Below are 27209 nucleotides of genomic sequence, written 5' to 3'. Positions count from 1 at the left end.
GGAGAACTCTACCATCGTTTGACTCCACTATTTCTGAAGTTTGCCTTGCTGGCTTCATCCAGACAAGAATGTTTCTGGACGCTGCTCTGTCAGATTTTATCCTTTATATCTGTATGTGCCACATGAAGCATAGCAGGTGAGGAAGGGAAGTAACATTTCCTGAGTATCTGTGCTGTGCCAGGGTTTCTGCTAGCCTCTTTCCACATATTAATTCATGAAGTTTCTCAACAACACCATAGGATGATTGTCATCTTCATTATACATTTGAAAAAACAGATTCATAGAAGTAAAGAACTTGCGCACGCTGGTGGAGCCCAGATGAGAACCCAGGCTGGTCCTGGTACAAAGTCTGTGTTGTCTCTAGTACATCTGTGGCATTCAAACTTGGTATAGGACAATGTACTGGACACAAAGACACAGAAGATGTGTGTGTGTATATGTATATATACAATTTTTTTTTCCCTGGGGCATAAATTGTACTCCAAAATTTGAGAAAGGACTCCACATGAATTTCATAAAAAATCAAGCATTGGTGTCTTATAGAATAGAATACAAATGCACATGCATATTTTTTGTATTACTCAGTAATTAAAAAAAATTTTATTAGAGTATAATTGCTTTACAGTGTTAGTTTCTACTGTACAGTAAAGTGAATCAGCTATACGTATACATATATCCCCTCTTTTTTGGATTTCCTTCCCATTTAGGTCACTACAGAGCATTGAGTAGAGTTCCCTGTGCTATACAGTAGGTTCTTATTACTTATCTATTTTATACATAGTATCAATAGTGTAAATATGTCAATCCCGATCTCCCAATTCATTCCATCCCCCTTTTTCCCCCAATTCATTCCATCCCCCTTTTTCCCCCTTGGTATCCTTACCTTTGTTCTCTACGTCTGTGTCTCTATTTCTGCTTTGTAAATAAGATAGCCTTTTTTTTTTTTTTTTTTTTTTAGGATACGCGGGCCTCTCACCGCTGTGGCCCCTCCCACTGCAGAGCACAGGCTCCGGACGCGCAGGCTCAGCGGCCATGGCTCATGGGCCCAGCCGCTCCGCGGCATGTGGGATCTTCCCCGACCGGGGCATGAACCCGTGTCCCCTACATCGGCAGGCGGACTCTCAACCACTGCGCCACCAGGGAAGCCCCAAGATCGTCATTTTTAAGATGAAAGGATGTTGAAGAAATTTCTTGCTTTTGATGAGCCACTTCAAATTCTACCCTAGGACCCCAGGGCTATGCCCCAGGGTACTTTCTTCTACTAACAGGGGTCCTCCAGAGGGAGAGTGTGAGAAACACTGGACCACTCTACTCTCGCACATCTCAGTCTGTTCCCAGACCCGCTGAATTGCTTCAAGGTGGGTTCTTTTTACCATCATTGAAATGCAATATGAGAAGCCCTTAGACAAACTTCCTCTAGAGACATTGCGTATGTGCTCCCGTCTGGAGGAAGTCTTGCTAGAACCATTAGGCAAAGGAAAAAATAACTTTTTACCTGACTTCATGCTAAAGCAGTCTTTTCTACCCATGCTCCTCTATATAGGGATAGACTGGCCAACCGTTAAAAACTTCAGAGAAGGGCGTGAGTCACGGAGAGCTGGGGACTCACTCTGAATTATTCTTGGCTATGCTGTGATGATTTGAGTGGGGTGTGTTCAGGAGGAGTGAGGGTGATTCCTCAGCTCTTTGTTAAGACCCTAACAACCACAAGTGTAACAACACCATTTACTATGTGCCTGGCATTGCTAATCCTTCCAACAGTTCTACAAGGTAGGGCTGATCTTTATTATTTATTTTACAGATGAAGAAACAGAGGCACAGAGAGGTAAGGACCTTTCCCATGGACTCAGACCCCATGATATTCTCTCTCCATCAACAGGACAAGAGAATAAATAAATGCTCCCCTCCATGTCTCCTAATTTTGCCATCTAATCTTCTTGTACCTGAACGAATAGTACTTTAAAATGGAATGAATCCAGAGGCTTTCAAGCACAAAGTATCTGAAGACTCTTTTTCTCTCTTGTTATTTTTAAACTTAGAAAAAGCTTTTAGAACTATGTCTCTTGGTAATGACAGCCTGTATTCATTCTTCTCCAGGAATCAAGTGATGTGTTCAAAATATGTCATTTTCCCCTGTGATACTGATGGCAAAACCACACTCTTCAAACCAAACCAAAGGCTGGCTGAGAGGGATAGAGAAGTGTGGTCTCTTGGTTTCCACTCAGCAGTCTGAGCCAAGCGTTCTTGGCTTTTACTTCGGCTCCTTAAAACCAGTAAGCAAGATGCTTAACCTCTTAACCCCATCTGCCAAATACTGATCCTACCTCTGTACCTTCTTGCGAGGAGTATTTCCAAGCTGACGTCATTAAAAAGGCCACAAAGATAAAATGTGCAGAGGGCACGTGCTTTCAGGGAATTGCTTTCTGGAAGAAGTTAGAGGGTGTGGGGTGGTGAGTTGCGTATGCTTAGGTTTGTTTTTAATTTAAAAGTGTATATAGTAGTAAAATTGTGGGAAACCCTATAGCACAGTGATTAGGAGTGTGGACATTGGGGCCACGGTTCCCAGGCTCAAATCCAGGTTCCTTCACTTTTATGGCAAGGAGGCTTTGAGCCTTCTATGACTCAGTATCCCCATCTACATAAAACATAATAAATAATATAATTCCCATAACAACCTTACAAGGTAGGTATTATCATTTTCTCTTCTTATAGCTGAAAAAAGTATTCTAGGTTATTGGTACATAATAAACCATTAATAAAGGAGTATATATTATATATACATATATATACACAAATGCATATGTATTTATGCACATATATACAGTGGTTGCTACCATTTAATTATTCCACAGATAAGAAACAAAAGACAGCAGCGTGCATCCTAATACAGTGAATTGGGTAAGCTATGTAATGTAGCAGAAAAAAAATCACCGGATTTAAGAATTTTAATTTTGTGAGTTAAAAAAAATTCTACTGTCATTGACTACTTATATGAATTTAGGCAAATAATTCAATCTCTCTGAGAATGATTTTCTTAGCAGTGAAGTGAGGGCAGTGGGTTGGATAAGACATATTAATTCTTTGACCCATAGTTGTTTCATTATGCTTTTTTTTTTCATCTTGCAAAGTTTAGAAGAAAGGTGAAACTTCCAGTTAAAAGTAGTGATCTGGGTCTACACTTTTTAACCTCCCCTTTTCTTTCGAAAATGCTGTAGAAACAGCTGAGCAAGTATGAGAGGGGCAAATGTTTTTCATTGCCGGAAAATTGGTAAGGGTGCCATACATACGCCAGACACTTGGAAGAATTCCTGCAAGATGTAGAGCTGCTGAGATCAGGATGAGGAAAGGACCTACGAACCTGGAATTCTGTGACCTGAGAAAAGCCTGTGGGTGGTGGTAGGATAGGTTCTTAACACAGTGATCTAACATCTACAACTCACCATTTTCCTTTGGCATAAGCTTCCTCCTTACCTTGGATACCCTACTAGGTCTCTACCTTTTTCAAGAAAAAATTACACTACATATAAATTTTCCCATCTTCTTTTCCTGTGATCTTCACATTTTCAACAAAAATTTACATGATCTCTGACAGAACTCATCCCAAATCCCAGTCCTGAAAAACCTAGTTGTTCCTCTTTTGAGTCACTCTATTAAGGAAAATTCTCATAAGATGGAAAGAAAGGACCAATTTAAGAAAGTTGAGAAAATTTCCCCTTTGAAGCAAACTCATATAAGAAACAGGAGAACACATAAAACAATTCTAATTCATATTCATGATAAAGATATATCATCTCTAACACAATAACAGGGTGTGCCTCCCACAAACACAAGGAAAAATTCAGGATCAGAAAAATATTCATTGGGTTGAAAGATATTATTTGTCAGTTAAAAAATGCAATGGCACTAAAAACTATAAAACATTGATGAAAGAAGTTAATGAAAGCATAAATAAATGGAAAGACAGCCTATGTTCATGGATCAGAAAACTTAATATTGTTAAGATGACAGTACTGCCCAAAATGATCTACAGATTCAATGCAATCTCTCAAAATTCCAAAGACAGAAACAGAAAAACTTATTCTAAATTTCATATGGAATCTCAAGGGAATCTAAATAGCCAAAACGATCTTGAAAAAGAACAAAAGTTGGGAGATTCACACTTTCTGATTTCAAAACTTGCTACAAAGCCACAGTAGTAGCATAAGGACAGTTGTATAGACCAAAGGAATGAATAGAGGGCCCAGAAATAAAACTTTGCATATATGGTCAAGTGATTTTCAACAAGGGTGCCAATCATTTAATGGGGGCAAAGACAGTGTTTTCAATAAATGGTGCTGGGAAAATTGGATATCCATTTTCAATATAATGAAATTAGACCCTTATTTCAAACCATAAACAAAAATTAATTCAAGATGGATCAAGGACCTAAATGTAAGAGCTAAAACTATAAAACTCTTAGAAAAAACAAAGGGGAAAAGTTTTATGACATTGGATTTGGCAATGATTTCTTGAAATATAAAGCCAAAAGTGCAAGGCAACAGAAGAAAAAAAATAGATAAATTGGATTCATCAAAATTAAACAATTTTGTGCATTAAAAGACACTATCAACAGAGTGAAAAGGTAACCCACAGAATGGGAGAAAATATTTGTAAATCATATATTTAATAAGGGATTAATATCCAGAATATGTAAAGAACTCTTAGAACATAATAACAATTTAAAAAAACCCAACTGAAAAATGGACAAAGGTCTTGAATAGACATTTCTCCAAAGAAGATATACGAATGTGCCAATAAGCACATGAAAAGATGCTCAACATCACTAATCGTTAGGGAAATACAAATTAAAACTACAGTGAGATACTATATCATACCCATTGGGATGGCTGTTATAAAGGAAAAAAAACCCCAACAGATTAAATGGTTTAAAAACTTGAATGTAAGACCTGAAACCATAAAACTCCTAGAAGAAAACACAGGCAGTATGCTCTTTGCCATTGGTCTTAGCAATATCTTTCTGAGCATGTATCATCAGGCAAAGGAAACAAAACCAAAAATCAACAAATGGGATGACATCAAACTAAAAAGCTTCATATCTGATAAGGGGTTATTATCCAAAATATATAAAGAACTCATACAACTCAACAACCAAAAAAACAAACAACCCAATTTCAAAATGGGCAGAGGACCTGAATAGACATTTTTCCAAAGAAAACATACAGATAGCTAACAGGCACATGAAGAGATGTTCAACATCACTAATTATCAGGGAACTGCAAATGAAAACCATAATGAAATATTACCTCATGCCTGTTAGAATGGCTATTATCAAAAAGGCGAGAGATAAAAAGTGTTGGAAAGGAGGCAGAGAAAAGGGAACCCTCATACACTGTTGATGGGAATGTAAATCGGTGCAGCCACTAATGGAAAACAGTATGAAGTTTCCTCAAAAAATTAAGAAAAGAACTACCATATGATCCAGCTATTCGACTTCTGGGTATTTATCTGAAGAATATGAAAGCACTAATTAGAAAAGACCTATGCACCCCTATATTCATCATAGCATTATTTATAATAGCCAATAAATGGAAACAACCTAAGTGTCTGTCAATGGGTGAATGGACACACACACACACACACACACACACACACACACACACACACAATGGAATACTACTCAGCCATAAAAAGATGAAATCCTGCCATTTGCAACAACATGGATGGACCTTGAGGGTATTAGGTTAAGTGACATAAGTCAGATGGGGAAAGACAAATACTGTATGATTTCACTCATGTGTGGAATCCGAAAGCCAAACAGAAAACCAAAATAAGCCAAACAGAAAACCAAAACAAACACGTAGATACAGAGGACAGAGTAGTTATCAGAGGGGAAGGTGTTGGGGGGCAGTGTGAAATGGGTAGAGGGTCAACTATGGTGATGAATAGAAACTAAATTTTTAGTGGTGAGCATGCTGTAGTGTACACAGAAGTAGAAATATATGTTGTACACATGAAACATATAATGTTATAAACCAATGTTACCTCAATTTAAAAAAACCCAGAAAATCATAAGTATCAATAAAGATGTGGAGGAATTGGAATCCCTATGCATTGTTGGTAGGACTGTAAAATGGTGCAGCCACTGTGGAAAACTGTATGATGGTTCCTCAAAAAAGTAAACACAGAATTACTATATAATCCATCAGTTCCACTTCTAGTGTATGCCCCAAAGAATTGAAACCAGGGACTTGAACAGATATTTACACGCTAATGTTCATAGCAGCATTATTCACAACAGCCAAAAGATGGAAACAACTCAACCATCCATTGACAGATAAATGGATAAGCAAAATGTGGTATATACATACAATGGAATATTATTCTGGCCTTAAAAGTGAATGAAATTCTGATACACGCTACAACATGGATGGTGCTTGAAGACATGTTAAGTGAAATAAGCCAGACAAAAGGACAAAAATTATATGATTCCACTTATATGAAGTACCTAGAACAGGCAAAATAATAGAGATAGATGGTAGAATAGAGGTTGCCGGGGACAAGGGAGAGTTTTAGTTTGGGATGATGAAAAAGTCCTGGAGATGGATAGTGGTGATGGTTGCACAGCTTACTGCCACCACACTGTATGCTTAAAAATGGTTAAAGTGTTAAGCTTTATGGTATGTATATTTTACCACAATTAAAAAAAACAATGCAATGGAAACAGTGAACAGTAAGGCGAATGCTGCAAAAACAAAAACAAAACAACTTAAATTGGTGAATGACTGAACCAGAATGAAACATTCTCCAAGAACTCAAAGAAAAATGGTAGATTAAAAACTTGTACTTATAATAGAGTATAAAGGAGATTTTGGGTAGATTCAAGAACCCAATGAACAGACAGAAGAAAAGTAATAATAAAAGAAATAATAGAAAAAAAAATCCTAAGCCAAAGAAGTTTATTAACTTGTCAGATGGAATCGCTCAAGTCCTATACAAAGTATTATACAAAATTAATGGATGGCCTTGGGCCAAAACATACTCTCTTGACTTTTCTTTTAAATTCCAAAGACAAAGACAAAAATTTTTTACAAGCATTCAAGAGGGGAAAACAAAGGAGAAATGTACTAAATTGGAATCTCTCCTTTTTCTATATGCGATATAGAACAGAATGCATGCAAGTTGACATTGTATCACTGTTTCTAGTAAATTTAGGGGGAAAGATAGTCAGTATGTAAGAACTTTATAATTAAAGTTCAATTAAAATATTTACCTGAAGGTGAATAACAACAATTCTCAAATAAGTTGGACTTAGAAAGCTTAATATTCACATACCCCTCAGAAAAATTTTACCTGAGAAAAGACTCAGCTAACTAAGAAATTTTAAAAATAAATTAAAAAAGACTTCAAACACTGGAAAGGAAATATGTATATGTGTGTGTATGTGTATACACTTATGAAACATAAGGCAAATATTTCTTAATAAATTGAGCAAGGAGAAAAATAAATATTATTTAATTCTTGCCATTATAAAGAGAAGCACCCACTGGGAACTGTTACTAGAATAAGAATTAAATTATACTCTTTCAAATTATACTTTTCAAATCAATGGTGGAATATTACAATATCAAGCAAGGGTAAAAGCTAAATGGGTGGGCAAAGATATAGTAAGAAAATACAAAAAATATTTAAGTTTATAATATTTTTGGACAAAGGACTTAAAAAGCATTAAAGATGATAAAGTTTACTTTACATTGATTAGAAGTTTATTCCATAATAAAAACACATGTGAGCTAAATAATACAGTGTAAATGATAAAGCAATGTATTGAAAATTCAAACAGTCATGATGGAAAGTTTGAAAATATTTCTCTGTCTTCACAGATCAAGTAAACAAAAATATTTAATAAATTTAATCAATATATTCTTATATAAAACTTTTTATTCATCCATGTGTACATATTTTCTAACATCCATGAATGATAAGTAAAATTTATTCCTATGTTAGGCCGCCAATAAAAATTAATAAATTTAAAAAGTAGAAATTATATAAACCATATTTTCTGAAAAAATGCAATGACTCTAGAAATTGAGAAAAATATAAAAAACCAAAAATCATGTGGAAATTGTGAAATATTTTGTAAATAATTTAATATCAAATCTAAAATTATAAATATAAACTATTTAGAAATTAACAATAATGAGAACAGTACATGTTGGAGCATATGAGATTCAATAAGGAAGAGATTTAGAGTATAATTTATATTCATAATAGCTTTTATTATTAAATGAGAAATAATAAAATATAATGAATTTCAATTCATAAAAAGAGATGAATAAAAGATAAGCCAAAGGAAGGAATTAATAATAGTAAAAGAATAAAGTAATATATCATAAAACAAAACAATTATACGAAAGAAAACTGATGAATAAATCTAAGAGAGAACCCATTGAGTAATTTGAATGGGGCAATAAGAGACAAAAATACTTTACATGAATGTTGGAAAAGGGATATAACCACAGATACAGAAGAGATTTTGAAAATTAAAAAGGTATGTTATAAAATTAAAATATCAACACACTGGTAATTTCTACCACTTCTCAAGGTGGTAAATACGATAATAACAATAGTCATACAGGATTTTGAGATAACTGTCAAATAACTTCTTTAATAATGGTTTAGGCTTAGTTGGCTTTCCTCTGATATATACTAAACCTTGAACAAACTTACACTTTTCTGTATTACTTTAGATATTCCATAGCACATGAAAAGATGGCCAATTCATTTTTCTAAACTTGTGCAATCCTTATTGCAAGCCTGACAAAGACAGTATAAAATGAAACTCTTGAATATTCTTAATATTAAATATTAATAAGTGATATATTTAGGTTTATATTAAATCAAATCCAGAAATTTAACAAAAGAGCAAACCATGGTGAATAAAATTTATTTCAGGAATTTAAGGTTAGTTTCACATCAGGAAATTTTTTGATTTGAAATTTTCACATAGACAGGGCAAAGGAAATAAAAGAAAGATATAATTATCTTTTGATGACAAAAGGGCATTTAATGAAACTAACATTTCAGATAAAAATGTTTTAATAAACTTGCAGTTGAAGAATCATTCCTTAATATAGTAGATAAAAAACTCTATGAAGTCAATATCCAATAAGGTACATAATTGTGAAACACAAGTTCCATTAAAGTTTGAAAATTTTAGCCAACGTAATAAGATACCCAAGAAGACACACCATATACAAAAATAAACTCAAAATGGTTTAAAGATGTAATTAACATAACACCATTAAACTTCTAGAAGAGAACATAGGCAAAACATTCTCAGACACAAATCGTACCAATGTTTTCTATGATCAATCTCCCAAGGTAGATTAAATAAAACCAAAAATAAACAAATGGGACCTAATCAAACTTAAAGGCTTTTGCACACCGAAGAAAACCATCAACAAACTGAAAAGAAAACCTAAGGAATGGGAGAAAATATTTGCAAACGATGCTACTGACAAGGGGTTAATAAGCAAAATATACCAACAGCTCATACAACTCAATATCAAAAAAACAAGCAACCCAAGATAACTGAGAAGTTATACAAGATATAAATATTAGAAAAGAGGACAGAAGTTATCATTAATTATAAATGATATAACCATCTTACTAGAAAACCACTCCAAAATTAACTGGAAAAATATTAGAATTAATATAATGTTTCATTAAAATGATGGGATAAGAAATAAATCTACAAAGCAATAATTTCCCCTAAGCCAGTATTTCTTAACTGTTCGGGGGGCATAGGCCTGTTCTATTGCAAATTACAATCTCCCTGGTTTGCAAATTTTAAAAAATAATTTTATGGAGTTCAATAAAAGCCCATGGATCCCAAATTATAGGTTAATTGCTTTATAGTGAACAATAGTTTAGAAAATACCACAGAAAAAAAATTCACAATGGAAAAATTCATTCACAATGGAAGCAAAACTTTAAAATGTCTAGGAATAAACTTAGTGAACACTGTATGAGACTGAGCTGAAGAAAATATCAAAACCTCATCGGGGGATATAAAAGAGAAGTGATATATCCTTAAATAAGAAAATCAATATAGTAACAATGTAATGCCATTTTGTTAAGGTTATTCTGTACTTTTCATACAGTTCAAGTGAAAACCCCAGGAATATTTTGGAACATTAAAAAAATTACTTAAAATGCATGTGATAGGGAAAAAGACCCACTAAAGACTAGGAGATTTTCACGAAGGATTAGAAGTGAGGAAGGGCTTGTCTTCCAGATGTTAAAACTAATTAAAATAATGTGGTAGTAGCATAAGAACAGACAGAAATGCAGTGCATCAGAATAGAAAACCCAGCAATGGACACAAGTCTATGAAAAAGTTTAACTTTTCAAATTGGTAGTAAAGGATTATCCAGTAAATGGTGTTGGAAAAACTGCCTAAACACTTGGAGAAAAAAGATGGATCTTGGCTTCATACCTTATATCAGATTAATTCTAGAAGTAATAAACTAAATGTAAGAAAAAAATTATAAAAAATACTGTAAGTGAAGGTAGTCATGAAAAGGACAATAGCAGCCCGATCACAATTATGAATACTGATGTTAAATTTCTGAATAAAATACAGAAAACAGAATTCAGTTCTATATCAAAATGATAATATATCACAACCAAGTGTAACCAGATACGCATATGGCCCAATTTTAAAATACCTTTTGTAATGCATTTCTCTGTATTAGTAGGTCAAAGGAAAAATATGACTTCAATAGATACCAAAAATGCATTTGATTAAACTGCATATCTATTCCTGTTTTCTTTTAAAGGAAGAGTTGGACTTCCTCGACATGATCTCATTTCCAAATGATGAAACATTTGAAGTATTTTGATTAAGATCAGGAAAAAGATTAACCAAGGGGTTTTTAGGGAATCATGTGCAGTAGTTAACACTAAAATAATTTATTCTATTAGTACTTAAATTAACATTAATCCTTTATTATGCTAATGAGGAAACCTAAAAAACTTGTTACAATTTTTCAATCATTTTGCAAACTGATGAAGCTAAGAAATCTTGAAAGAGCAACATAATATGATGCAAAGCCCATGAGTTGGACTGAACAGAATCCATAATCAGAATACCAATTCTGCCATTTTTATTCTTTGATCTTAGCAAGTTATCTAAGCTCTCTGAATCTCAGTGTCCTTATCTGTAGAACTGAAGTAACAGCAGGCTTGCTATAGGCTACCTCTTCTGTGGATTATAATAAAAAGTCTGGACAAAATGAAAAAAGCAAACACAATAAAACTCTGAAAAGTAAAAAATGCAGGTGGATTGGAGAGTTAAAACCTGGAGAAATAACCCATACAAGGATGAATTCCAATTTTTTTTTCTTCATTTCCCTCGTGGCTTTAATCTGAGGGTGGGCCTCAGTCACATGGCAGTAGCCTGGGATGTCGCCTAAAAGCTAAGAAAGCCACCATATTTCTGGCCCTTGGGAAAAGCGGCCCCTGTGGTTCAAAGAATGTGGAGGAAATCCCATTTCTATTTGTCTCTTATGACTCCTGGCTTTGCCCCAGGGGTGGCCTCAGTACAGAACTGCATGCAGCAATGTGGTGACCAAAACTCCAAGAGAAACCCCATTTTTCTTGCTAGAAGACTTGGAGGGCAGGGGTCTCTGAGAAAATCCGTGTGTGGGGAACCCTGGAGAGGAGAGAGCTGGTGAAGGGGATCCCTCTACTTCTCTGTATGAAGCTGTAGAACTCCCAGGCTCATCTCTGAACGGCGTACGTGCAGGAGACACCCAAATCAGCTTAGCAAAGACTTTGAAAACTGAACCAAAATCAAAACCACAGAAGACAAGATAGAACCTGTGATCTGAACCTAGCCAGGGTGATTGCCTACTAAAGCAAACAAACAAACAGACCAACATTCTCTATAGGATTTGAATACGACTCAGACTCTCAACAACATGATATTAAAAACTTGTAGAATATGATCTAAATTTGCTTGACATAAAAATCACCTAGAAAATGTGACCCATTCTCAGGAGAGTAGACGATTAAGATGCCAGTCCTGAGCTATTGGAATTATCAGTTATAATAACTGAAGTTATTATATAATAGGAGTTATAATAACTATAATCTATGAGGTAACGGTAACACACTTGAATTAAATGGAAGGATAGACGTTCTCGGCAGAGAAATAAAAATTTTAAAAAGAACCAAGTAGATATTTTAGGACTGAAAAACACAATATCTATAATAAGAAATTCAGTAGATGAGCTAAACAGCAGAATGGAGATGACAGAGGAAAAGAGTCAGTTAACATGAAGACAGAACAATAGAAACGATCTGGTATAAAGAACAGAAAGAAAACTGCAAAAGAAAAATTGAACAGAACTTCAGGGACATGTGGAATAACATCAAAAGGTCTAACATGTGTGTCACTGGGGTCTCAGAAGGAGAGGGGAAAATGATCAGTGCAGAAAAAATTATTTGAAAAGTAATGGCCACAGATCCACACAATTTGGTGAAAGACATAAATTTCTAGATTCAAGAAGCTCAGCAAAGCCAAAAGAGGATAAACTCAAAAAACAAACAGAAAAAAAAAACAAACAAAAGTGTGCCAGACACATCATAATCAAACTGCTGAGAATTAAAGATAGAGAAAAAAATCTTGACAGCAGTTAATGAAAAATGACACTTTACATATGAAACAATAAATCAAATGACCACAAAGACCACATTAGAAATTGAAGTAATAATGGTTATATGGGAATAAATAAATGCTATGTAAAGTGCTTAGCAGATAAAAGACACAAATGGCAGAGGTATCATTAGTCTAATTGTAATTCCTCTACTACATCTCAACACAACGTAATTATTTTCCATTCTGTTTCTTCAACCTTCCCATGGTTTCCCCTGTGTGGATCTGATCCCGAGAACTGAATGCAAATGTACTTTTGATATACCCCAAACCTCTTGCTCTTGTTGAAATGAGAGTCTCTGCTAATTCATGTCTTGTTTTTGAACGAGAGTTTAAAAATTCTGTAAGTCTCCTCAGTTACTACATAGGTAAAATAATGCATCTTTTACTGTCTTGTAGGGATATTATGAAGATCAAATGAGACACAGAAAAAAATATAAAAATTCCTGTGACCAACTAAACCACTGAAAGTCATATATTTCAGAAACAGTAGCAGGTTAGAAGTTCTGAAAGTCTAATTCTTTACACCAATCTCATGAGAAACTATTTTAGAGAGAGCTGGCTTGCCTGCGTCTTTCCACAGGCTGACAAGGTTGGGGATGGGTCAGTGAACCATGGTCATGCTTTGCCAGCTGACCCACAGATTAGGTCAAGCAGTCACCACATGAAACTCATTCAGCCTTATACACATATATATATACACACATGCTTTTCATATTCTTTTCCATTATGGTTTATCACAGTATATTGAACATAGTTCCCTGTGCTATACAGTAGGACCTTGTTGTTTATCCATTCTATATATCATAGTTTGCATCTGCTCATCCCAAATCATTCAGCCTTTAGCAAGGTATTTCTGGCTGTTGTTTGATGCAAATTCATCTCTTAATTATTAAATGCTGCTTCCAGCAAAGTAGAGATTCCAATCCCAGTCTTCTCCTTGGCATGGGATACTAGGAGTAGTGAAGTTAAGGTACAAAAAACTAGATTCAAAGTAGGATTCAGATGACTAATTTGAGCTAGCATAACCAAAATGGGTCTGAAAGACTCGATGTTCTACTAGTGTTTATAAATCTGTGACTTCCCTCCACCTCTCCAACTTCCCAGAGGCTGTGAGCAGTGGCACACAACATATCCACAGGGGATGTGTGAACTTGGTCTCTTGCCAAACTCTTAGGTGCAGAGCGAGTGGAATCAGCATGAAGCAGCACAACGCAGCCTTGGGTTGTAGGAGGATGTGAAGAATGGGTGAGAGAGGAGTTTTCTCTGAAGAAAAGACATCTCTGCAAATTATGACTCAGATATTATCATATATGAAGACTGAGAGAGATTAGGAGTCTTGCATATAGTCCATAGGCTAGAGACATTGTCTCAGAGCTTCTTAAAATCCTTGACCTTATAGGAGAGGGGTGAGGACATTGTTAACTGCTCAGAGAGAAAGGATGGAAAGGATGGTTCAATATATTAAAAATAGCCAGACTTCCTCTGACTCTCAAAGAGAACCACGGTAGAAGGACGTTGAGACTCGATCAAGAGTGAAAAGATTTAGATATAGCTGTCGTTATTGCCTGTTTCATAGAGATCCTTATGAGGATAATTATGAGAAAATTACGACAATAAATATTACAGAAATTATGACACACAGTTGGATGGGCCATAAACCTTCTTCTTGTACAAATTTTTCTTGCTCGTAATTTTAGGATCATTATGAAGCAGCTTGGAAAAGATCGTGTACCAATATTTTGATAACCTGTATTATAAATTCTGTGATGTCTTTTTTCTTGCATCTCTTTTCTACCTTAATGCAGGTCACTTCTAAGGAATCTATGTAGCTTGCATTTGAACGACTTGAATATACTTTAGTTCCACTCTGATTTGACACAAAGAAGCACTAATAGGTCTCAGGTATTGCCTGTTTTATGAGTCTGAAGTCCACTGTAAGAAGAAATCCAATATCAAGAATTTGAAACAAATTAACTTGTGTGGAGGGAATGTAAAGAAAACATCGGGTGGCTTGGCCAGAGCACTGTTAGAACAGCGTGTTGAATTGTAAAAAAAATTTTTGATGTTCTGTTTCAACTTTCAGTAGCAAATAAATGTGTGTATAGAGGATCTTAAAAAAAAATCCTTGGCCAATACTGAAGGGAAATCACACGGGCTTCTTGGGCTTCATGAGTCTCTGTTTAACAGCAGGTGGAGTGGAATGTGCAGCCTCCATCTAGAGTAGATGCTGCTTGTATCCTTAGGAACATGACAAGGCATCAGATTCTCCTTCTGTTAATAAGGAATAAGAAACCCTTGTTTTTAAATGGGGTTTCAGTGCATCTCAAATGGCATGCATGCATATAATAGATACTGCCGAAGGAGTAACAGGATTTGAAAACTTCCATACGGTACAGAGTGCTTTTTTTGGTTACAGATGGGGAACAAAGACATGGAAAAAATGGGGACTAGCTCAGATGTGCTGCGTGAGTGCCAATTCCAGAAAACCTTACTCCATCCCGTTAGCCCTATTCTCATTTCTAGAAGAATCGCACAGAATAAAGTCTTCCTGCCCTCCCTGTACTTGCCGTTCTTCCCTTCCTTTCCCCAACATGTCCACGTAAGTCGGCCCATAGTCCCACGTGTGCCCCGCCCTGGGGCCTCTCTCTTGTGGACCATACCACTTTTTAAAAAGTGGACAAAGCATCATTAACGCAGGAAAAGTGTCATCTCCAATATACCATCCTAGCCGTGAATAAATGACGTGTCTCTGTTACTGCTAATTTTCATCTGCAAGTGGTAAAACCCCAACTAATGTTTTTGTTAAGCTAGGTCTAACTAATCCTTTTCTGTCAACAACATTTTCCCATACCTGATTCCAATTTCTTTTAATTTTGTAGTGCCATAAACCCTCCCTTTCTATTCGCTGCCTTAGTCATTATGGATGATAATATTTCAAGTTCTTCCTTCCCTCATAGCACACTTATTATATCTTTGAACACTTCATCCACAAAATAAATCTAATTTAAATAAAAGAAAATATATTCCCTCAAGAATTTGGTTTGCTAACACCTTGCTGCAAGTTAGCAGACTGAGTCACCAATCAAAGGTAAGATTTACCTTAACGTGATTTAGTCATTTACAAAATTTCGCTGACAGAAGGAAATTCTATCAAAGTCATCGCAGAGTAAATTAACAGATGGGTCAATGCGCAAAGTTCAAGGCATAAGTCAAAGGAGAGAACAATTCAATTAAAATCACTGCCAGGTCAAAGCTGGCAGTGGGGCACAGATACCAGAACTACTCAAGAAAAGATGGGTTTTGTAATGATAGGCGTGGGGAGCGTCCTTACCTGTCTTCCGTTAGCTTCATTAGGGTTGTTCCTTGAGTAGAGAAGACAATAAAGGACATTCTTAGCTGTGGACTGGAAAGGAAAAGCAATTCTATTAGGGCAGAAAGAGAGACTGTGGAATGCCATTCCCTTCCAGGCTTCCCCCCTCTTCTTCTCTTTATATTACGGCTGCCAGAGCTGCCAACCTTCAACCCAAAGGGCACCTTCACAGCTGGTGTTGCAAGTAGTCAGCCAGCAGCTGACTTGAAGCTGTGGACCAAAGAGAAGACCCACTTTGTCCTCCTGGAGGCTGCTTCTGATTTGACCACCACTCAGCAAGTGTGGGTCGCAAGTAAGAAAGCTAAGATTCATCACTTTCCTCTGCTCTGTCTGAAGTGTGCCCCTGGAAGACTGGTTTGCATGCTGTCTATACAAATCAGGATCCCAACAGACAACATTTGATAGTGCCTCCACTGCAGTCTGGTGTATCCTCTACTGACCAGGGTGTCTCAGGCAATGGCAGCTTGATGCCATTAAGATTATACAGTTCATTTTACTCTGAAAGTAGGATCACCATCAACTTCTAATTTCTATTTGGCTTACCAAGGAGGTTACACTATAAGGAAAGCATGTGCTGATGGGTCACAAGACTATCTATTCTACTTGGTAGTTAAACTTCTCATGATTAATGAATACATCGGCATAGTTTTTATATGGCAGTACTTGGGAGCTTTTCCAATGTGAAATCCACACTCTGAGAGATAGATCACCTCTCAGCTGAGGACAAACATGTTTTTCGGTCTGCAAGATAGACTGTCAGACTACAGTGGATTCACCACTGGAATGCCATCCTTTGGGGCTGTCTCTAAGTAGCCAGATGGTTCACCCTTCATAGCATCAACCTAGTTCTTCATGATGCAGTAACCTCCCATACCTGACCTGGCCCCAAATCTTATATTTCCCACTTCCTAAAATGTTTCCCCAAACCTTCCCCCTTTTCCTGACAATAGTCATTGTTTCCTAGCTGGTGACCTTGCCTATCATCATTCCTTGCTCCAATTCATTGCTCACACTGCTTCCAGGATTATTTTCCTAAAATATAAATCAGATCTTGTCATCCATCTGCTATCAAACCTCCAATGGCTCCTAATGCATCCAAGATAAAGTCTACATCCATTACCGTATGTCTGATGCACCTTCGGAAAACCTTTAGCATGATGTGTAATACTTGGTAGGAGCCCAAGCAACACCTGGTGAATTGAAATTGGCCTTTTGTAAAAGACCTGGGTTCCCTGTCCATGGCAACATGCTGCCTTTGACTACCTCACTAGTGCTGGGCCAGGAGGACACCAGATCAGAAATGATAATAAAAATCATAATTATCATGATAATGTAATAATGGCCAACCCTTTCAAGTACTTGCTATGTGCCAAGCACTACTGTAAGTGATTTGCATGTATTATTTCATTAAACTTGTAACAACTTTATGAGATCATTACTATTATTATTCCTACTTTCCATGAAAGGAAATTGAGACCCTGAAAGATAAAATAATTTTCCCAAAGTCACACAGTGGGAGAGTGGTAGACCTAGGGCTTAAAACCAAGCATTCTGATTCCAGAACTTGGGCTCTTAACCACTATGTTATACTGCCTCCCTTATATAGAGTTAAGCTCTGGAAAGAATGAATTTGAAATGCAGGAAATGTAGGTCTCCAAGGGGTAATTGGTATATGAATCTGGGCTGCAGACATAATTTGGGAGTTCTCAGCATACTGATGTGAGTAAAATTGTTCAGAGTATCAGCAGGGAGAAGGGAAGGGAGCCAAACCAGAACCAAAACCAACATTTAAAGGCCTGGCTCCGGGCAGGGGATGAAAGGAGAGCCAGAAGCCAGCGAAGGAGAGAATTTTAAGGAGAGATAAATCTGAATCCAATGAAACTCCTCTATCCAGCAGAACAAGCACTTTATGGCTCTCAATGGATTTGTCCTCTAGGGCATCACTTAGGGAATTTGGGGAGAGCAAGCAGGTCGAGGGTGCGGATGAAGGCCAGGTGGGAGTGGGTTAAGGAATGAATGAGAAGTAAGGATATGGAGATGGTGAGTCTTTAAAGATATTTGAGTGAGAAACTGGTAAAGAATTAAGGTAGCATCTATAGGAATACATGATCAGGAAATTCATTGTTTTTTTTTCAGATGAGGTTATGTCTATTGATAGCGGAAATGGAGCCAGAGGAAAGGTGGAGAAAAATACAAGAGAGAAACAAAGACCTGGGGGATATTGGAGACAATGGGATACAATGGACTAAAATGGAAGGACAGGCTTTAAATAGGAGGGATACTTGAATCTCAGAGACGATGGGAAGGGCACGCATCCATCTTTTAAGAGGAGGATTGGAATAGGAGGTAATCCCTTGCTTGCTGTTCTCTGGGCTCTTGGTGAAATAGGAGGTGAAGTTCTTTGCTGAGAGTGATGGGTGTGAGGTTCAGGTTGGGGGCTTCAAGAAAAAGGTGAAAAGTTATATTACTGATTGAGCAGGTATCATGTGTCAGGCACTACTATCGGCCCTGGGGCTGAAGCAGGCAACAAAAGACAGACCCTCCTCTTGGAGTTTGTGGGGCAGCAGTGTCTTGGTGCCACGCTTTGAGGAGGGTCCAGAGCCAAAGAGGGCCAGAGGAGACAATGAAAGGAAAGTGCCTCGTGGTCTAGATGAAGCCATGTCAACTGCTCTGGTCCTTAGTTTCTTTGTCTATAAAACGAGGAGGACTGACTTAGTTCCCCCAACTCCTACCTCTACCGTCTTTGAATCTAAAATAGCAAAGTGTCTGGAGTTTCTGAAGGAACTGGGGAAGAGAAATGTCACGTGCTCACTCTTAGCCAGGTGCTGGGCTAGTTGCTTTGCACACTTAGCCAGGTGCTGGGCTAGTTGCTTTGCACACGTTTTCTCATAAAATTTTCACATGCAAACTAGGGTTCAACCAAGGTAAGTAAATTGCTATGGTTGCCCAATGGAACTTGGATGAAAATCTACATCTGCCTAACTTCAAAGCCTTTTCCAGGAGACTCCTCTGCTTTAGAGGGAACAGAAAACCATTAGAGGAAAGACAGACATAGCAGATACTCTCAAGTGTCTGGAGGCAGATTTGTTTTATATCACTCCAGATGGATGAGAGTGTAGGAAAGGACATTATGGGTCAATGACAAAAAAGACTCCTGTGGAAACTGGAATTATCCAACTATTGGGTTGTTTGCCTCAAAAGGCAGCAGTTTCTCACCAGAGCTATTCAACTTGGGGGTTAGTGAATGCCTCGGAGGATAGCTTGGGAAGTTGTTCCTTTCAGTTCTAAGCTTGTACAATTCTCTTAACTTTGCTTTTAATACCATCCACGTATTTGCTTCTCTTCTTTTCCTCTACTTTTCCTGCCTGTCTCCTCCCAGCCTCTGTTTTCTCCCTTCATCTGGGTGTAGATGCTTCCTGCTGTAGTTTCCAATTTATGGCATAACGGAGAGGACACCTCTTAACCCCCTCCCTCCAATCAAGTGGTGGGTACATGTTGAGACCAGTGAGTGAATTTGCAGGGAACACATCTGTCATGACCCTGGTCTCAGAGGACAACTTGTCTTCTGAGATTAAAAAAAAAAACATATTCAGAGAGGAAGTATATCGTTACTCACATCAGCTGGAAGACTCTACAGAGACCATCAAGCAGGGTTGGAGCTGCTTTCAAATTTACAATGATCAGAACAATTTCACCAAAGACCTTGACAACTGGCTTCAAGCAGATCCGTTAATGCTATCACAGTTGTGTTGTCCTTTGGAGGTTGCACACAAGGAGGGTGAAATGACCTCCTTTCTTTTACTAGTGGGTGTCTATACTTATTGGAAAGTAGGACCTCCAAGGCCCCTGCAATGTGTATAGTGACAATGTTCAAAACTGCATTGTCCTTCCTTGGAAAGTGGTGTCAAGAATGTTCAGAGGATTCTACCTGATAAGGCATATAGCCAGGCTGGCCAACCATGGCGGTTTGCCCAGGACTGAGGAGAGTTCCCAAGATGTGAAACTTTCAGTGCTAAAACCAGGAAAGTCCTGGGCAAACTGGGATGAGTTGGTTACCTTACACCCTGCAGCCTCTACACATGGGTCCAGCCAGAAGGAGCCAATTGCCCCAGCATGATGCACCGTGAAAGAAAATGTTAACGATCCTTCTAGAAGGATATTATTTGACAAGAGAGGGAGAAAGTTAAAATGTTGGTCTTATAACCTAATCAGGGTCCTCTTGAAAACATGAAGCCAAAAGTTATTCTAATATGTGGCAAAGATGAAAACAAAGTCAAGTCTCCGTTATAAGATCTGAGAGTCTACCTTTGTCAAAAAGCATCCCCAAAGTGGTCAGTAATTAGTAGAAGAGCAAACATGCTGGTTGTACTCATGACAGAGAACTACTCATTATGTTTCTCACCTGATGAATTTATGAGCCAACTGTTCCACGAAGTAATAGATTTCATTCCAGTGGTGCAGCACACTTCCTGATCTAGGAAAATAAAACAGATGTGACTTAATCAGGTGTTCATTTGTCTTTACCTTGTGTCATATAGTCTATCACTTTACTTTTGACCTATCCTCTAACTGGGCTTATTATCTGAAATTTCCATAACTTTGGAAATTATTTAAAAGGATGCTTTATGTTAGAATTCTGAGAAATTTTGGTAAAGAACTTCCTTCACTCCTTCCCACCCCATTCCACACACTCATACGCTAAAAACAAAACAAAACAAAACAAAAAACCCTGGGCCCAACCAGATTCACAGTTTAGTTTCAAATCTTTAAGAAACAGTTATTTTTGTGCTCTTTAAATGATTGCTTTGATTACAGAAGAAAAATGATTCCAATTCATTTAAATGAAATTAACACAAACTAGATGCCCAAATAGACAAAGATAAACAAATCCCCCTCCTCAAAAAAGAAGAGTCCAAATTCATTGGTAAATATAGATTCAAAAATCTGTAAATAAAATATTAGCAAAATGAATCCAGCAGGAATCCAAAAGAATACTAATTAAGTAATTGGTATTTATTTCAGGAATGTACTGATAGTTCAACATTTAAGGATATCTAATGTAACTAGTCATACTAACAAATAAAAGAAGAAAAATGATACAGCCTTTTTTTAATAAAAAGGGGGAAGCTTTACTGAAAAAAGAGGGGAACTTTCTCTAAGACAGATGGGATCATAGCATTTTAGATTTGGAAGGGGGCTTCTTTATTTCCCAAGGTTGACTTCTGTTTCACTGATACGACTTACTACTGCTTCAGTTCAGCTTCTAAGTATTTTTCCTAGTGCTCATACTTCAATCTGTTGCATTGACTTCATGGTAGGTTTTTCTATTCTAACCCACTCTTCTGTAGCTTTGATGTTCTTTCCTTTTACTTAAGGATCTGTTTCAGCTGAGCCTTGCATTTCTGCCTGTCATGCTAATAATTCTTGAGGTTAGAGTTTGCTCCTTTGACTCTGACATTTTGTACTGCAAACATTTTCCACTGTTTTCAGATTACATTTTATGCACTCATTTATCTTAATTTTAACTTCTAGAGAGTTATTATTATTTTGTCTTTGTTTCAGACTATTTTATAGATATTTAAGGTGAATTTGGGCAAAGTAGATTTTAGGCCTTCCTTTTCATGATGCAATATCTTTAGGAATTCTCATTCTGGTTGAGTGTATTCCATCTCTATGAGGAAAATTTATTTTCTTCTGCCCCATATCCAGAAATGATATGTCTGTCTGACCTGAGCAGAAGTGATACAATATGTTATGGTCATGTGCTGAAAGATTCCATATCATAAGGATATCTCATGTTCCTCAAGTTAATCTATAACTTCAACTCTAGGAAAAATTCTGAAAGGAAGTTTTGTTAAACTCAAAAACGGACTCCAAAAATGAAATGAAGACTACAGTTCTAAAAGTCATCAAGGCAATAATGAAAAAGAACAAAGTTGGAAAGTTTGCCCTCTCACATAGAGTGGCCCTATGTGTACGATACAGAACAGCAGAAGGAATGGAGTGAAATGCAGAGCCCACACCTTGATGTATGTGAGGTCTCTCTATACAGTGAAAGTGGTGCTTCAAACTGGGGAGGGAGAATGAACCCTTCCATAAGTGGTGCTGTGACAAGGGATCTGTAGTTGGAAACAACCAATCAGATCACTATCTCATACCAAATGTCACCCTGGATGTGTTAAAACCTAATGGGAAAAACACAACTTTCAATCCATTGAGTGAATTATAGAAGGAGATTTTTATGTCATCCTGTTAGTGAAGGGTTTCTTCAGCCAGATACAAAAAGTAGGAATTGTTTTTTAAGAAAAGAATAATTTTGACTATCTGAAGGGTCTAAAATTCTGGGTGACAAAAGATATCATAAACAAAGACAAGAAGAGAGTGAGAGGGACTTCCCTGGTGGCCCAGTGGTTAAGAATCTGCCTTCCAGTACAGGGGACGCGGGTTCGATCCCTCATGGGGGAACTAACATCCCACATGCCGTGGGGCAACTGAGCCTCTCCAGTGCACTGCCACTAGAGAGAAGCCCGCGCAGCCACAATGAAAGATCCTGCATGCCGCAACTAAGACTCGACACAGCCAAATAAAACAAAAATTAAAAAAAAAAAAAAGAAAAGGAGTGAGAGAAGATGTCTGCAACAAATAAAAAAGGCAAAAGATTACTGTCCAGGATATGTAAATAGGTGGTACAAGTAAATATTAATAAGGCAAACAACAGAAAAATAGACAAAGGTTCAGAACAGGCAATCCCCTGAAGGATGGTAAGTCAGCATTTGAAAAAACATTCAGCTCTTTTGATAAATATAGAAATGCTTTTTTAAACAATTGTTTGGGGAAGAGCAAGCAGTTTCAGGGGGCAGCAGCATAAAGCCCACAGGATAGAGGGCTGAGGAGTTGGGGAGTTGGGGAAACGGATCAGGGAGAGAAGGGGGCAGGGGCTCTTTTATAAAAAATAAACCTTTTCCAATAAACTTTTCTATTCCAGTTTCTCAGCCTTTATACATTCCATCTGCTTGGGACACACAATGTCCACACTGGCAAACTCCTACTCATTCTGTAAGACGCAACTTGGTCTCTGCCTGTTGCCTTTGACCAACACAGATGGGGCTCGTTGCTCCTACCCCAGGCTCTCAGGGCACCGTGTACATCTCTCAGTCACCATCCTCTGATACTGGGTTGCAATCACTTTTTTTTCCAGCTCCGCTTGTGAGGGTCTTAAGGATATTTGCCTCTCCAGGATCTACCTGTTTGTTGGATGGAAGGAGAGAAGAGCGTGGGGAGACGTCTCTATTGCTCATGGATGTCTCCTGATCTTTTGCCAGCTGGACAGCACCTCTTCCGGTCTCGTCTGGATGAACAGCCTGGGCCTGAGGCTCAGACGGCTCCAGCCAATTCCTGTGATCCTATGTGAACCTGAGGAACCTTCCCAGATGAGTCAAGGATTCTAGAGCACTTGGTGAACGGGCCTACCTAATCATCAACAGTAGATGTCCGGGCTTAATGCGAGCTGGGGGTCTCCCCCAAAGCTCACCAGAACAGCATATCCCAGCCCTGTGCTTTTAAAGCTTTGGGAAGCCTTTTATTAGAATCCCAGCCATCCTCCTGGACAAGCTTCCGTTGTATATTTCAAATCTCAAAGACTGGTCCTGGCTCCTCTTCTTCAGCTATGGGGTAGATGCTCTGGCTGGCGATCTGGTGAGGGTCTGGCAGATCTGGCCCAATGCTGTATAGGTGCTTCAGACGAGGCACTGTGTGACTGCTACTCCAGTTATAATTCTACAACTCCTTTCCACTGGAAGCAAGAGATTTCCCTGAACACGGATTGTCTGTGCCCACTTCTGAAATACAATTCTGTGTTTTGGTCCGTATCACCGAAACAAGTACTATCTGAAATTTTGGGTCCTGAGGGGTAGGGTAAGACACCTATGATTAGGGAGGAATCCCCACAGCTCCTCTATTCCATGTTTGATTTTCTCGTTGGTAGAGAAGTCCTGTAGTGTGGGAATTAAACTGGGAGGGGAGGCAAAGTATAGGTGAAACAGGGACTTGAACTAGAATTGGGGGCCTGTTTTTGGCTGTCTGCTAAAGGAGCAGGGGTTTCGAGTACATCCTTTTTGAGTTTATTTCTTTGTTTTCAAGGATTGGCCACAAATCATTTGCGTTCCTTTACTTATTAAAAAGGGTCACCCAATGTTAATTTACATTTTCTTTTGGCTTAAAACATTTCATTTTCACTATTCTTCTGTCTGACTGACATGTAAAATTCAGACAATGTTGGTATTCATCTGATTTCTTGATGCTAGATATAGGGAAAGATCCGAGAAATATCCTGGAGTGTTAAGAAAAGTCTAAAGCTATCTGGAACACTTTCTTGCCGATTGACAGGTGCTCTCTTTTCTCAGGGAGAAAATAAAATGAGGCCCTTAAGATAAAATGAGTGGGAAGGAGATATTGACAGGTTTGCTTCTCTCATCCCAGCTCTACTGATAATTGTCCTGTTACTGTTGAGGTTTGTTGTTTCATATTTACACATGACCATTCTTTACACAATTATATAAGCCTGGACCAAAATATACCCTCTTTGTGACATGCTTGAGATGGACTTAGCTTATTCCCTCAAGCACTGAGGGTAAACATAACCTTCTAAGATTCTGGGAACAAAACTGGTTTCGTCTTCTCTTGGGTTACCATGGGACCCCAAGGGGCCTCAGCTATGAAAGTGGCAGAGGAATATGGGGTTATGTAGACCTGCACCTTGGAATCCTTTAGTCCTCATGACTGAGCTTCTTACCCTACACATGCACGTTCTGTCCTACCCCAAGATCAGATCACCTCTTAGAGAAGGAAAGAGTCCCATGGCAGCTGTTTCTGGTTTCAGCATGGAGGTGAGCATGTTGGATGTCCCCAGGAGCAAGGAGTTTGCCTGACTGGTGCCATGGTCCTCTCCCCTGCCTCACCACCACCCATTGACCACAGATGGACTCCTAACTCTGAACTCTTAACTACTTCATCCACGGGGGATCTGGAAACTACCCACTAAGACTTGAACCAGACTCCTGCCCTTCTCTCATGGGGATAGATAATGCTGGGTCTTTAATTTTGTTTGGACTTTCTGTTAAAACGTGCGTGTCTTACCCACACTTTGCCTTGTAAACTGATTTTCTGGTTTGGAATCTGATCTAGTAGCTACTCCCAGAATAATCAACCCAGGATGGTGTGTCCATGTTCAGACCTTGGCTTCTTTTCAACCCTGAGGACCTAAGTGAACTCCTGGTCATAGCCAGGAGAAGTAGGGTGTTGGGTGGGCAAGTGGCAGCTTCTCTCCACCTTATAATGTGTAAAATATCTCATGTATCATGCCAACCTGTTTAAGAATTACTGATCTTAAAATCCCAGCTATGGAGCCCCAATGTTCTCTTTCGTAGTGGCTCAACCAGCCATTGTTACCAAAGCCCCAGGGTGGAAATAAAAACTCCTTTCTAGTCCAAATATAAGTATTACTGGGAAAGATTCCATTGAACTCTGCTGTGGGTTGTTTTGTCTTGTTTTGTTTTTAAAATTGCTTTTAACACACAATTGCTGACTAACTATAGTCAAAGAGTTGAAATATCCATGTTTTAGAAGTCAGTGGATGTGAAATGTCCCAGATATTTGACTCAATTAAATCCTAACTCAAATGCAGTTCTAGCCCCTGAAGATTTCCATGGGCCAACTGGGTATCAAGATGGCGTGCAGGATTCAGGCTTTTCTTGGTATTTCATGCCTTGGTTCCACAAGTATAAATCTCAGACAAATTTGGTATTCAAGTAGCCTCCCAGGAATTCTGCTTCATTACAGCCCTACAGAGTTCTATGCTTAAAGATTCACTCAATACACCCGGGTCCACTCAAAATCGGAGTCAACCCCTCTTCACACCACCTCCCGACTCGGCTTTGAGAAGGGCTCCCCAGACCATCAGGAGGCAAAGCCACCAGTCCCATGAGAAGGTGACAGCTGGAGCAGCTCCAGAGTTCCTCAGCTAGTTTTGTTTTTCTATGCCCTCTCCAGCATCTGGAACATGATAAGAAGTCAATACCTTTTGTGACAGTGCATTCACCGTGTCCCCAGGGAGGGGTTTTGCGTGGAACCTCGCGCGGCCCTCGGATTATTGTTCAGTTATTTCCAAGGGTTTGATATGCAAAGAGTAAGAGCAAAGTAAGAACCCTGAGTCTCATTTTGATTCGTTTCTGAAACACATTCTTTTGTGTTTATGTGAGTTTCCAAACCTCCCTGTGGTTAAGTTCCTTAGAAAACACATGCTCTTTCCACTAACCACAGATACAACCAGTCAGAAAGAATCAAGTGGGCCAAATTGAGTTAGAATTGTCCCTCCTCACCCTTTGCACATGGGTTAGGGGAAAACGAAAGGGGACAAAAGAGCTTGCAGTTGGAGCCATCACCCAGGAGTCTTTTAATTCTGGAAGAGCAGAGTCGCGGTAAGCATGGAAATGATAAAACTGTCAGGTCCTGCTTTTCCTTAGCCCCACCCGGCTGAAGTCATTCATGTCCTTAGTGACCCACCCAGGTCCCCAGCTAATCCTGGGAAGGTATGGCAGCCTCAGGCGCAACTAAGCAGGACCAGCAATTAGTTCTGGCCCCATGTTCATCTGTATCCCCCCTCCTCACCTCCATCCCACTCCCCCTCTTCTTCCTTGGCCCTTCTCTCCTTCCTCCTAGCCTCCCCTGCACCCTAACTGGCTGGAGCCCGAAACCCAGACCAGACGTTCAGCCCTTGTCCTCCTATGATTGACTGGGGTCATGGCCAAGCCTCCCTCCTGCTCAAAAAGCTTGACCTCGATGCTTGCCTCCACTCCAGTTTCGTCAGATACCAGTGCAGACCCAAAGCAAGCCACTGAGCACTGTACTTTGAGTAGATGGGCTACCCACCCTGCTCCTGTCTGCATCTGGAGACCCCAGCCCCGCAGTACTGATGCGTGAGGAATTTCCCCTTTAGTCCATCTCACTGATGGCTACGACAACAATGACTTTCAAGCTGTGGAATGCAACCTATTAGTGATTTAGGAAATCAGTTTGGTGGGATGTTGCCAACAGTTAATAAAAATGAAATAGAATAGA

At 38.5% G+C, this 27209-nt stretch overlaps 1 protein-coding gene across 1 annotated transcript in view; it reads right to left on the bottom strand.

The window, feature by feature from the left end:
• The window catches only part of ANTXR1 (ANTXR cell adhesion molecule 1), a gene marked incomplete at its 3' end in the record, with an annotated part of 240981 nt that overhangs the window by 194170 nt on the left and 19602 nt on the right, over positions 1–27209 (bottom strand). The window contains exons 2-3 of the mRNA XM_082851989.1: positions 20497–20568; positions 16056–16127 (exon numbers count right to left, since the gene is read on the bottom strand). Coding sequence (XP_082708115.1) covers positions 16056–16127; positions 20497–20568 — 144 coding nt within the window. The remainder of the gene's footprint in view (positions 1–16055; positions 16128–20496; positions 20569–27209) is intronic.

The sequence above is a fragment of the Leucopleurus acutus genome (assembly GCF_964270905.1).
Source record: "Leucopleurus acutus genome assembly, chromosome: 12".
Lineage (NCBI taxonomy): Eukaryota > Metazoa > Chordata > Mammalia > Artiodactyla > Delphinidae > Leucopleurus > Leucopleurus acutus.
The sequence above is the reverse complement of the archived record's forward strand: the minus strand, read 5'-3'. Positions and strand labels throughout refer to the sequence as shown.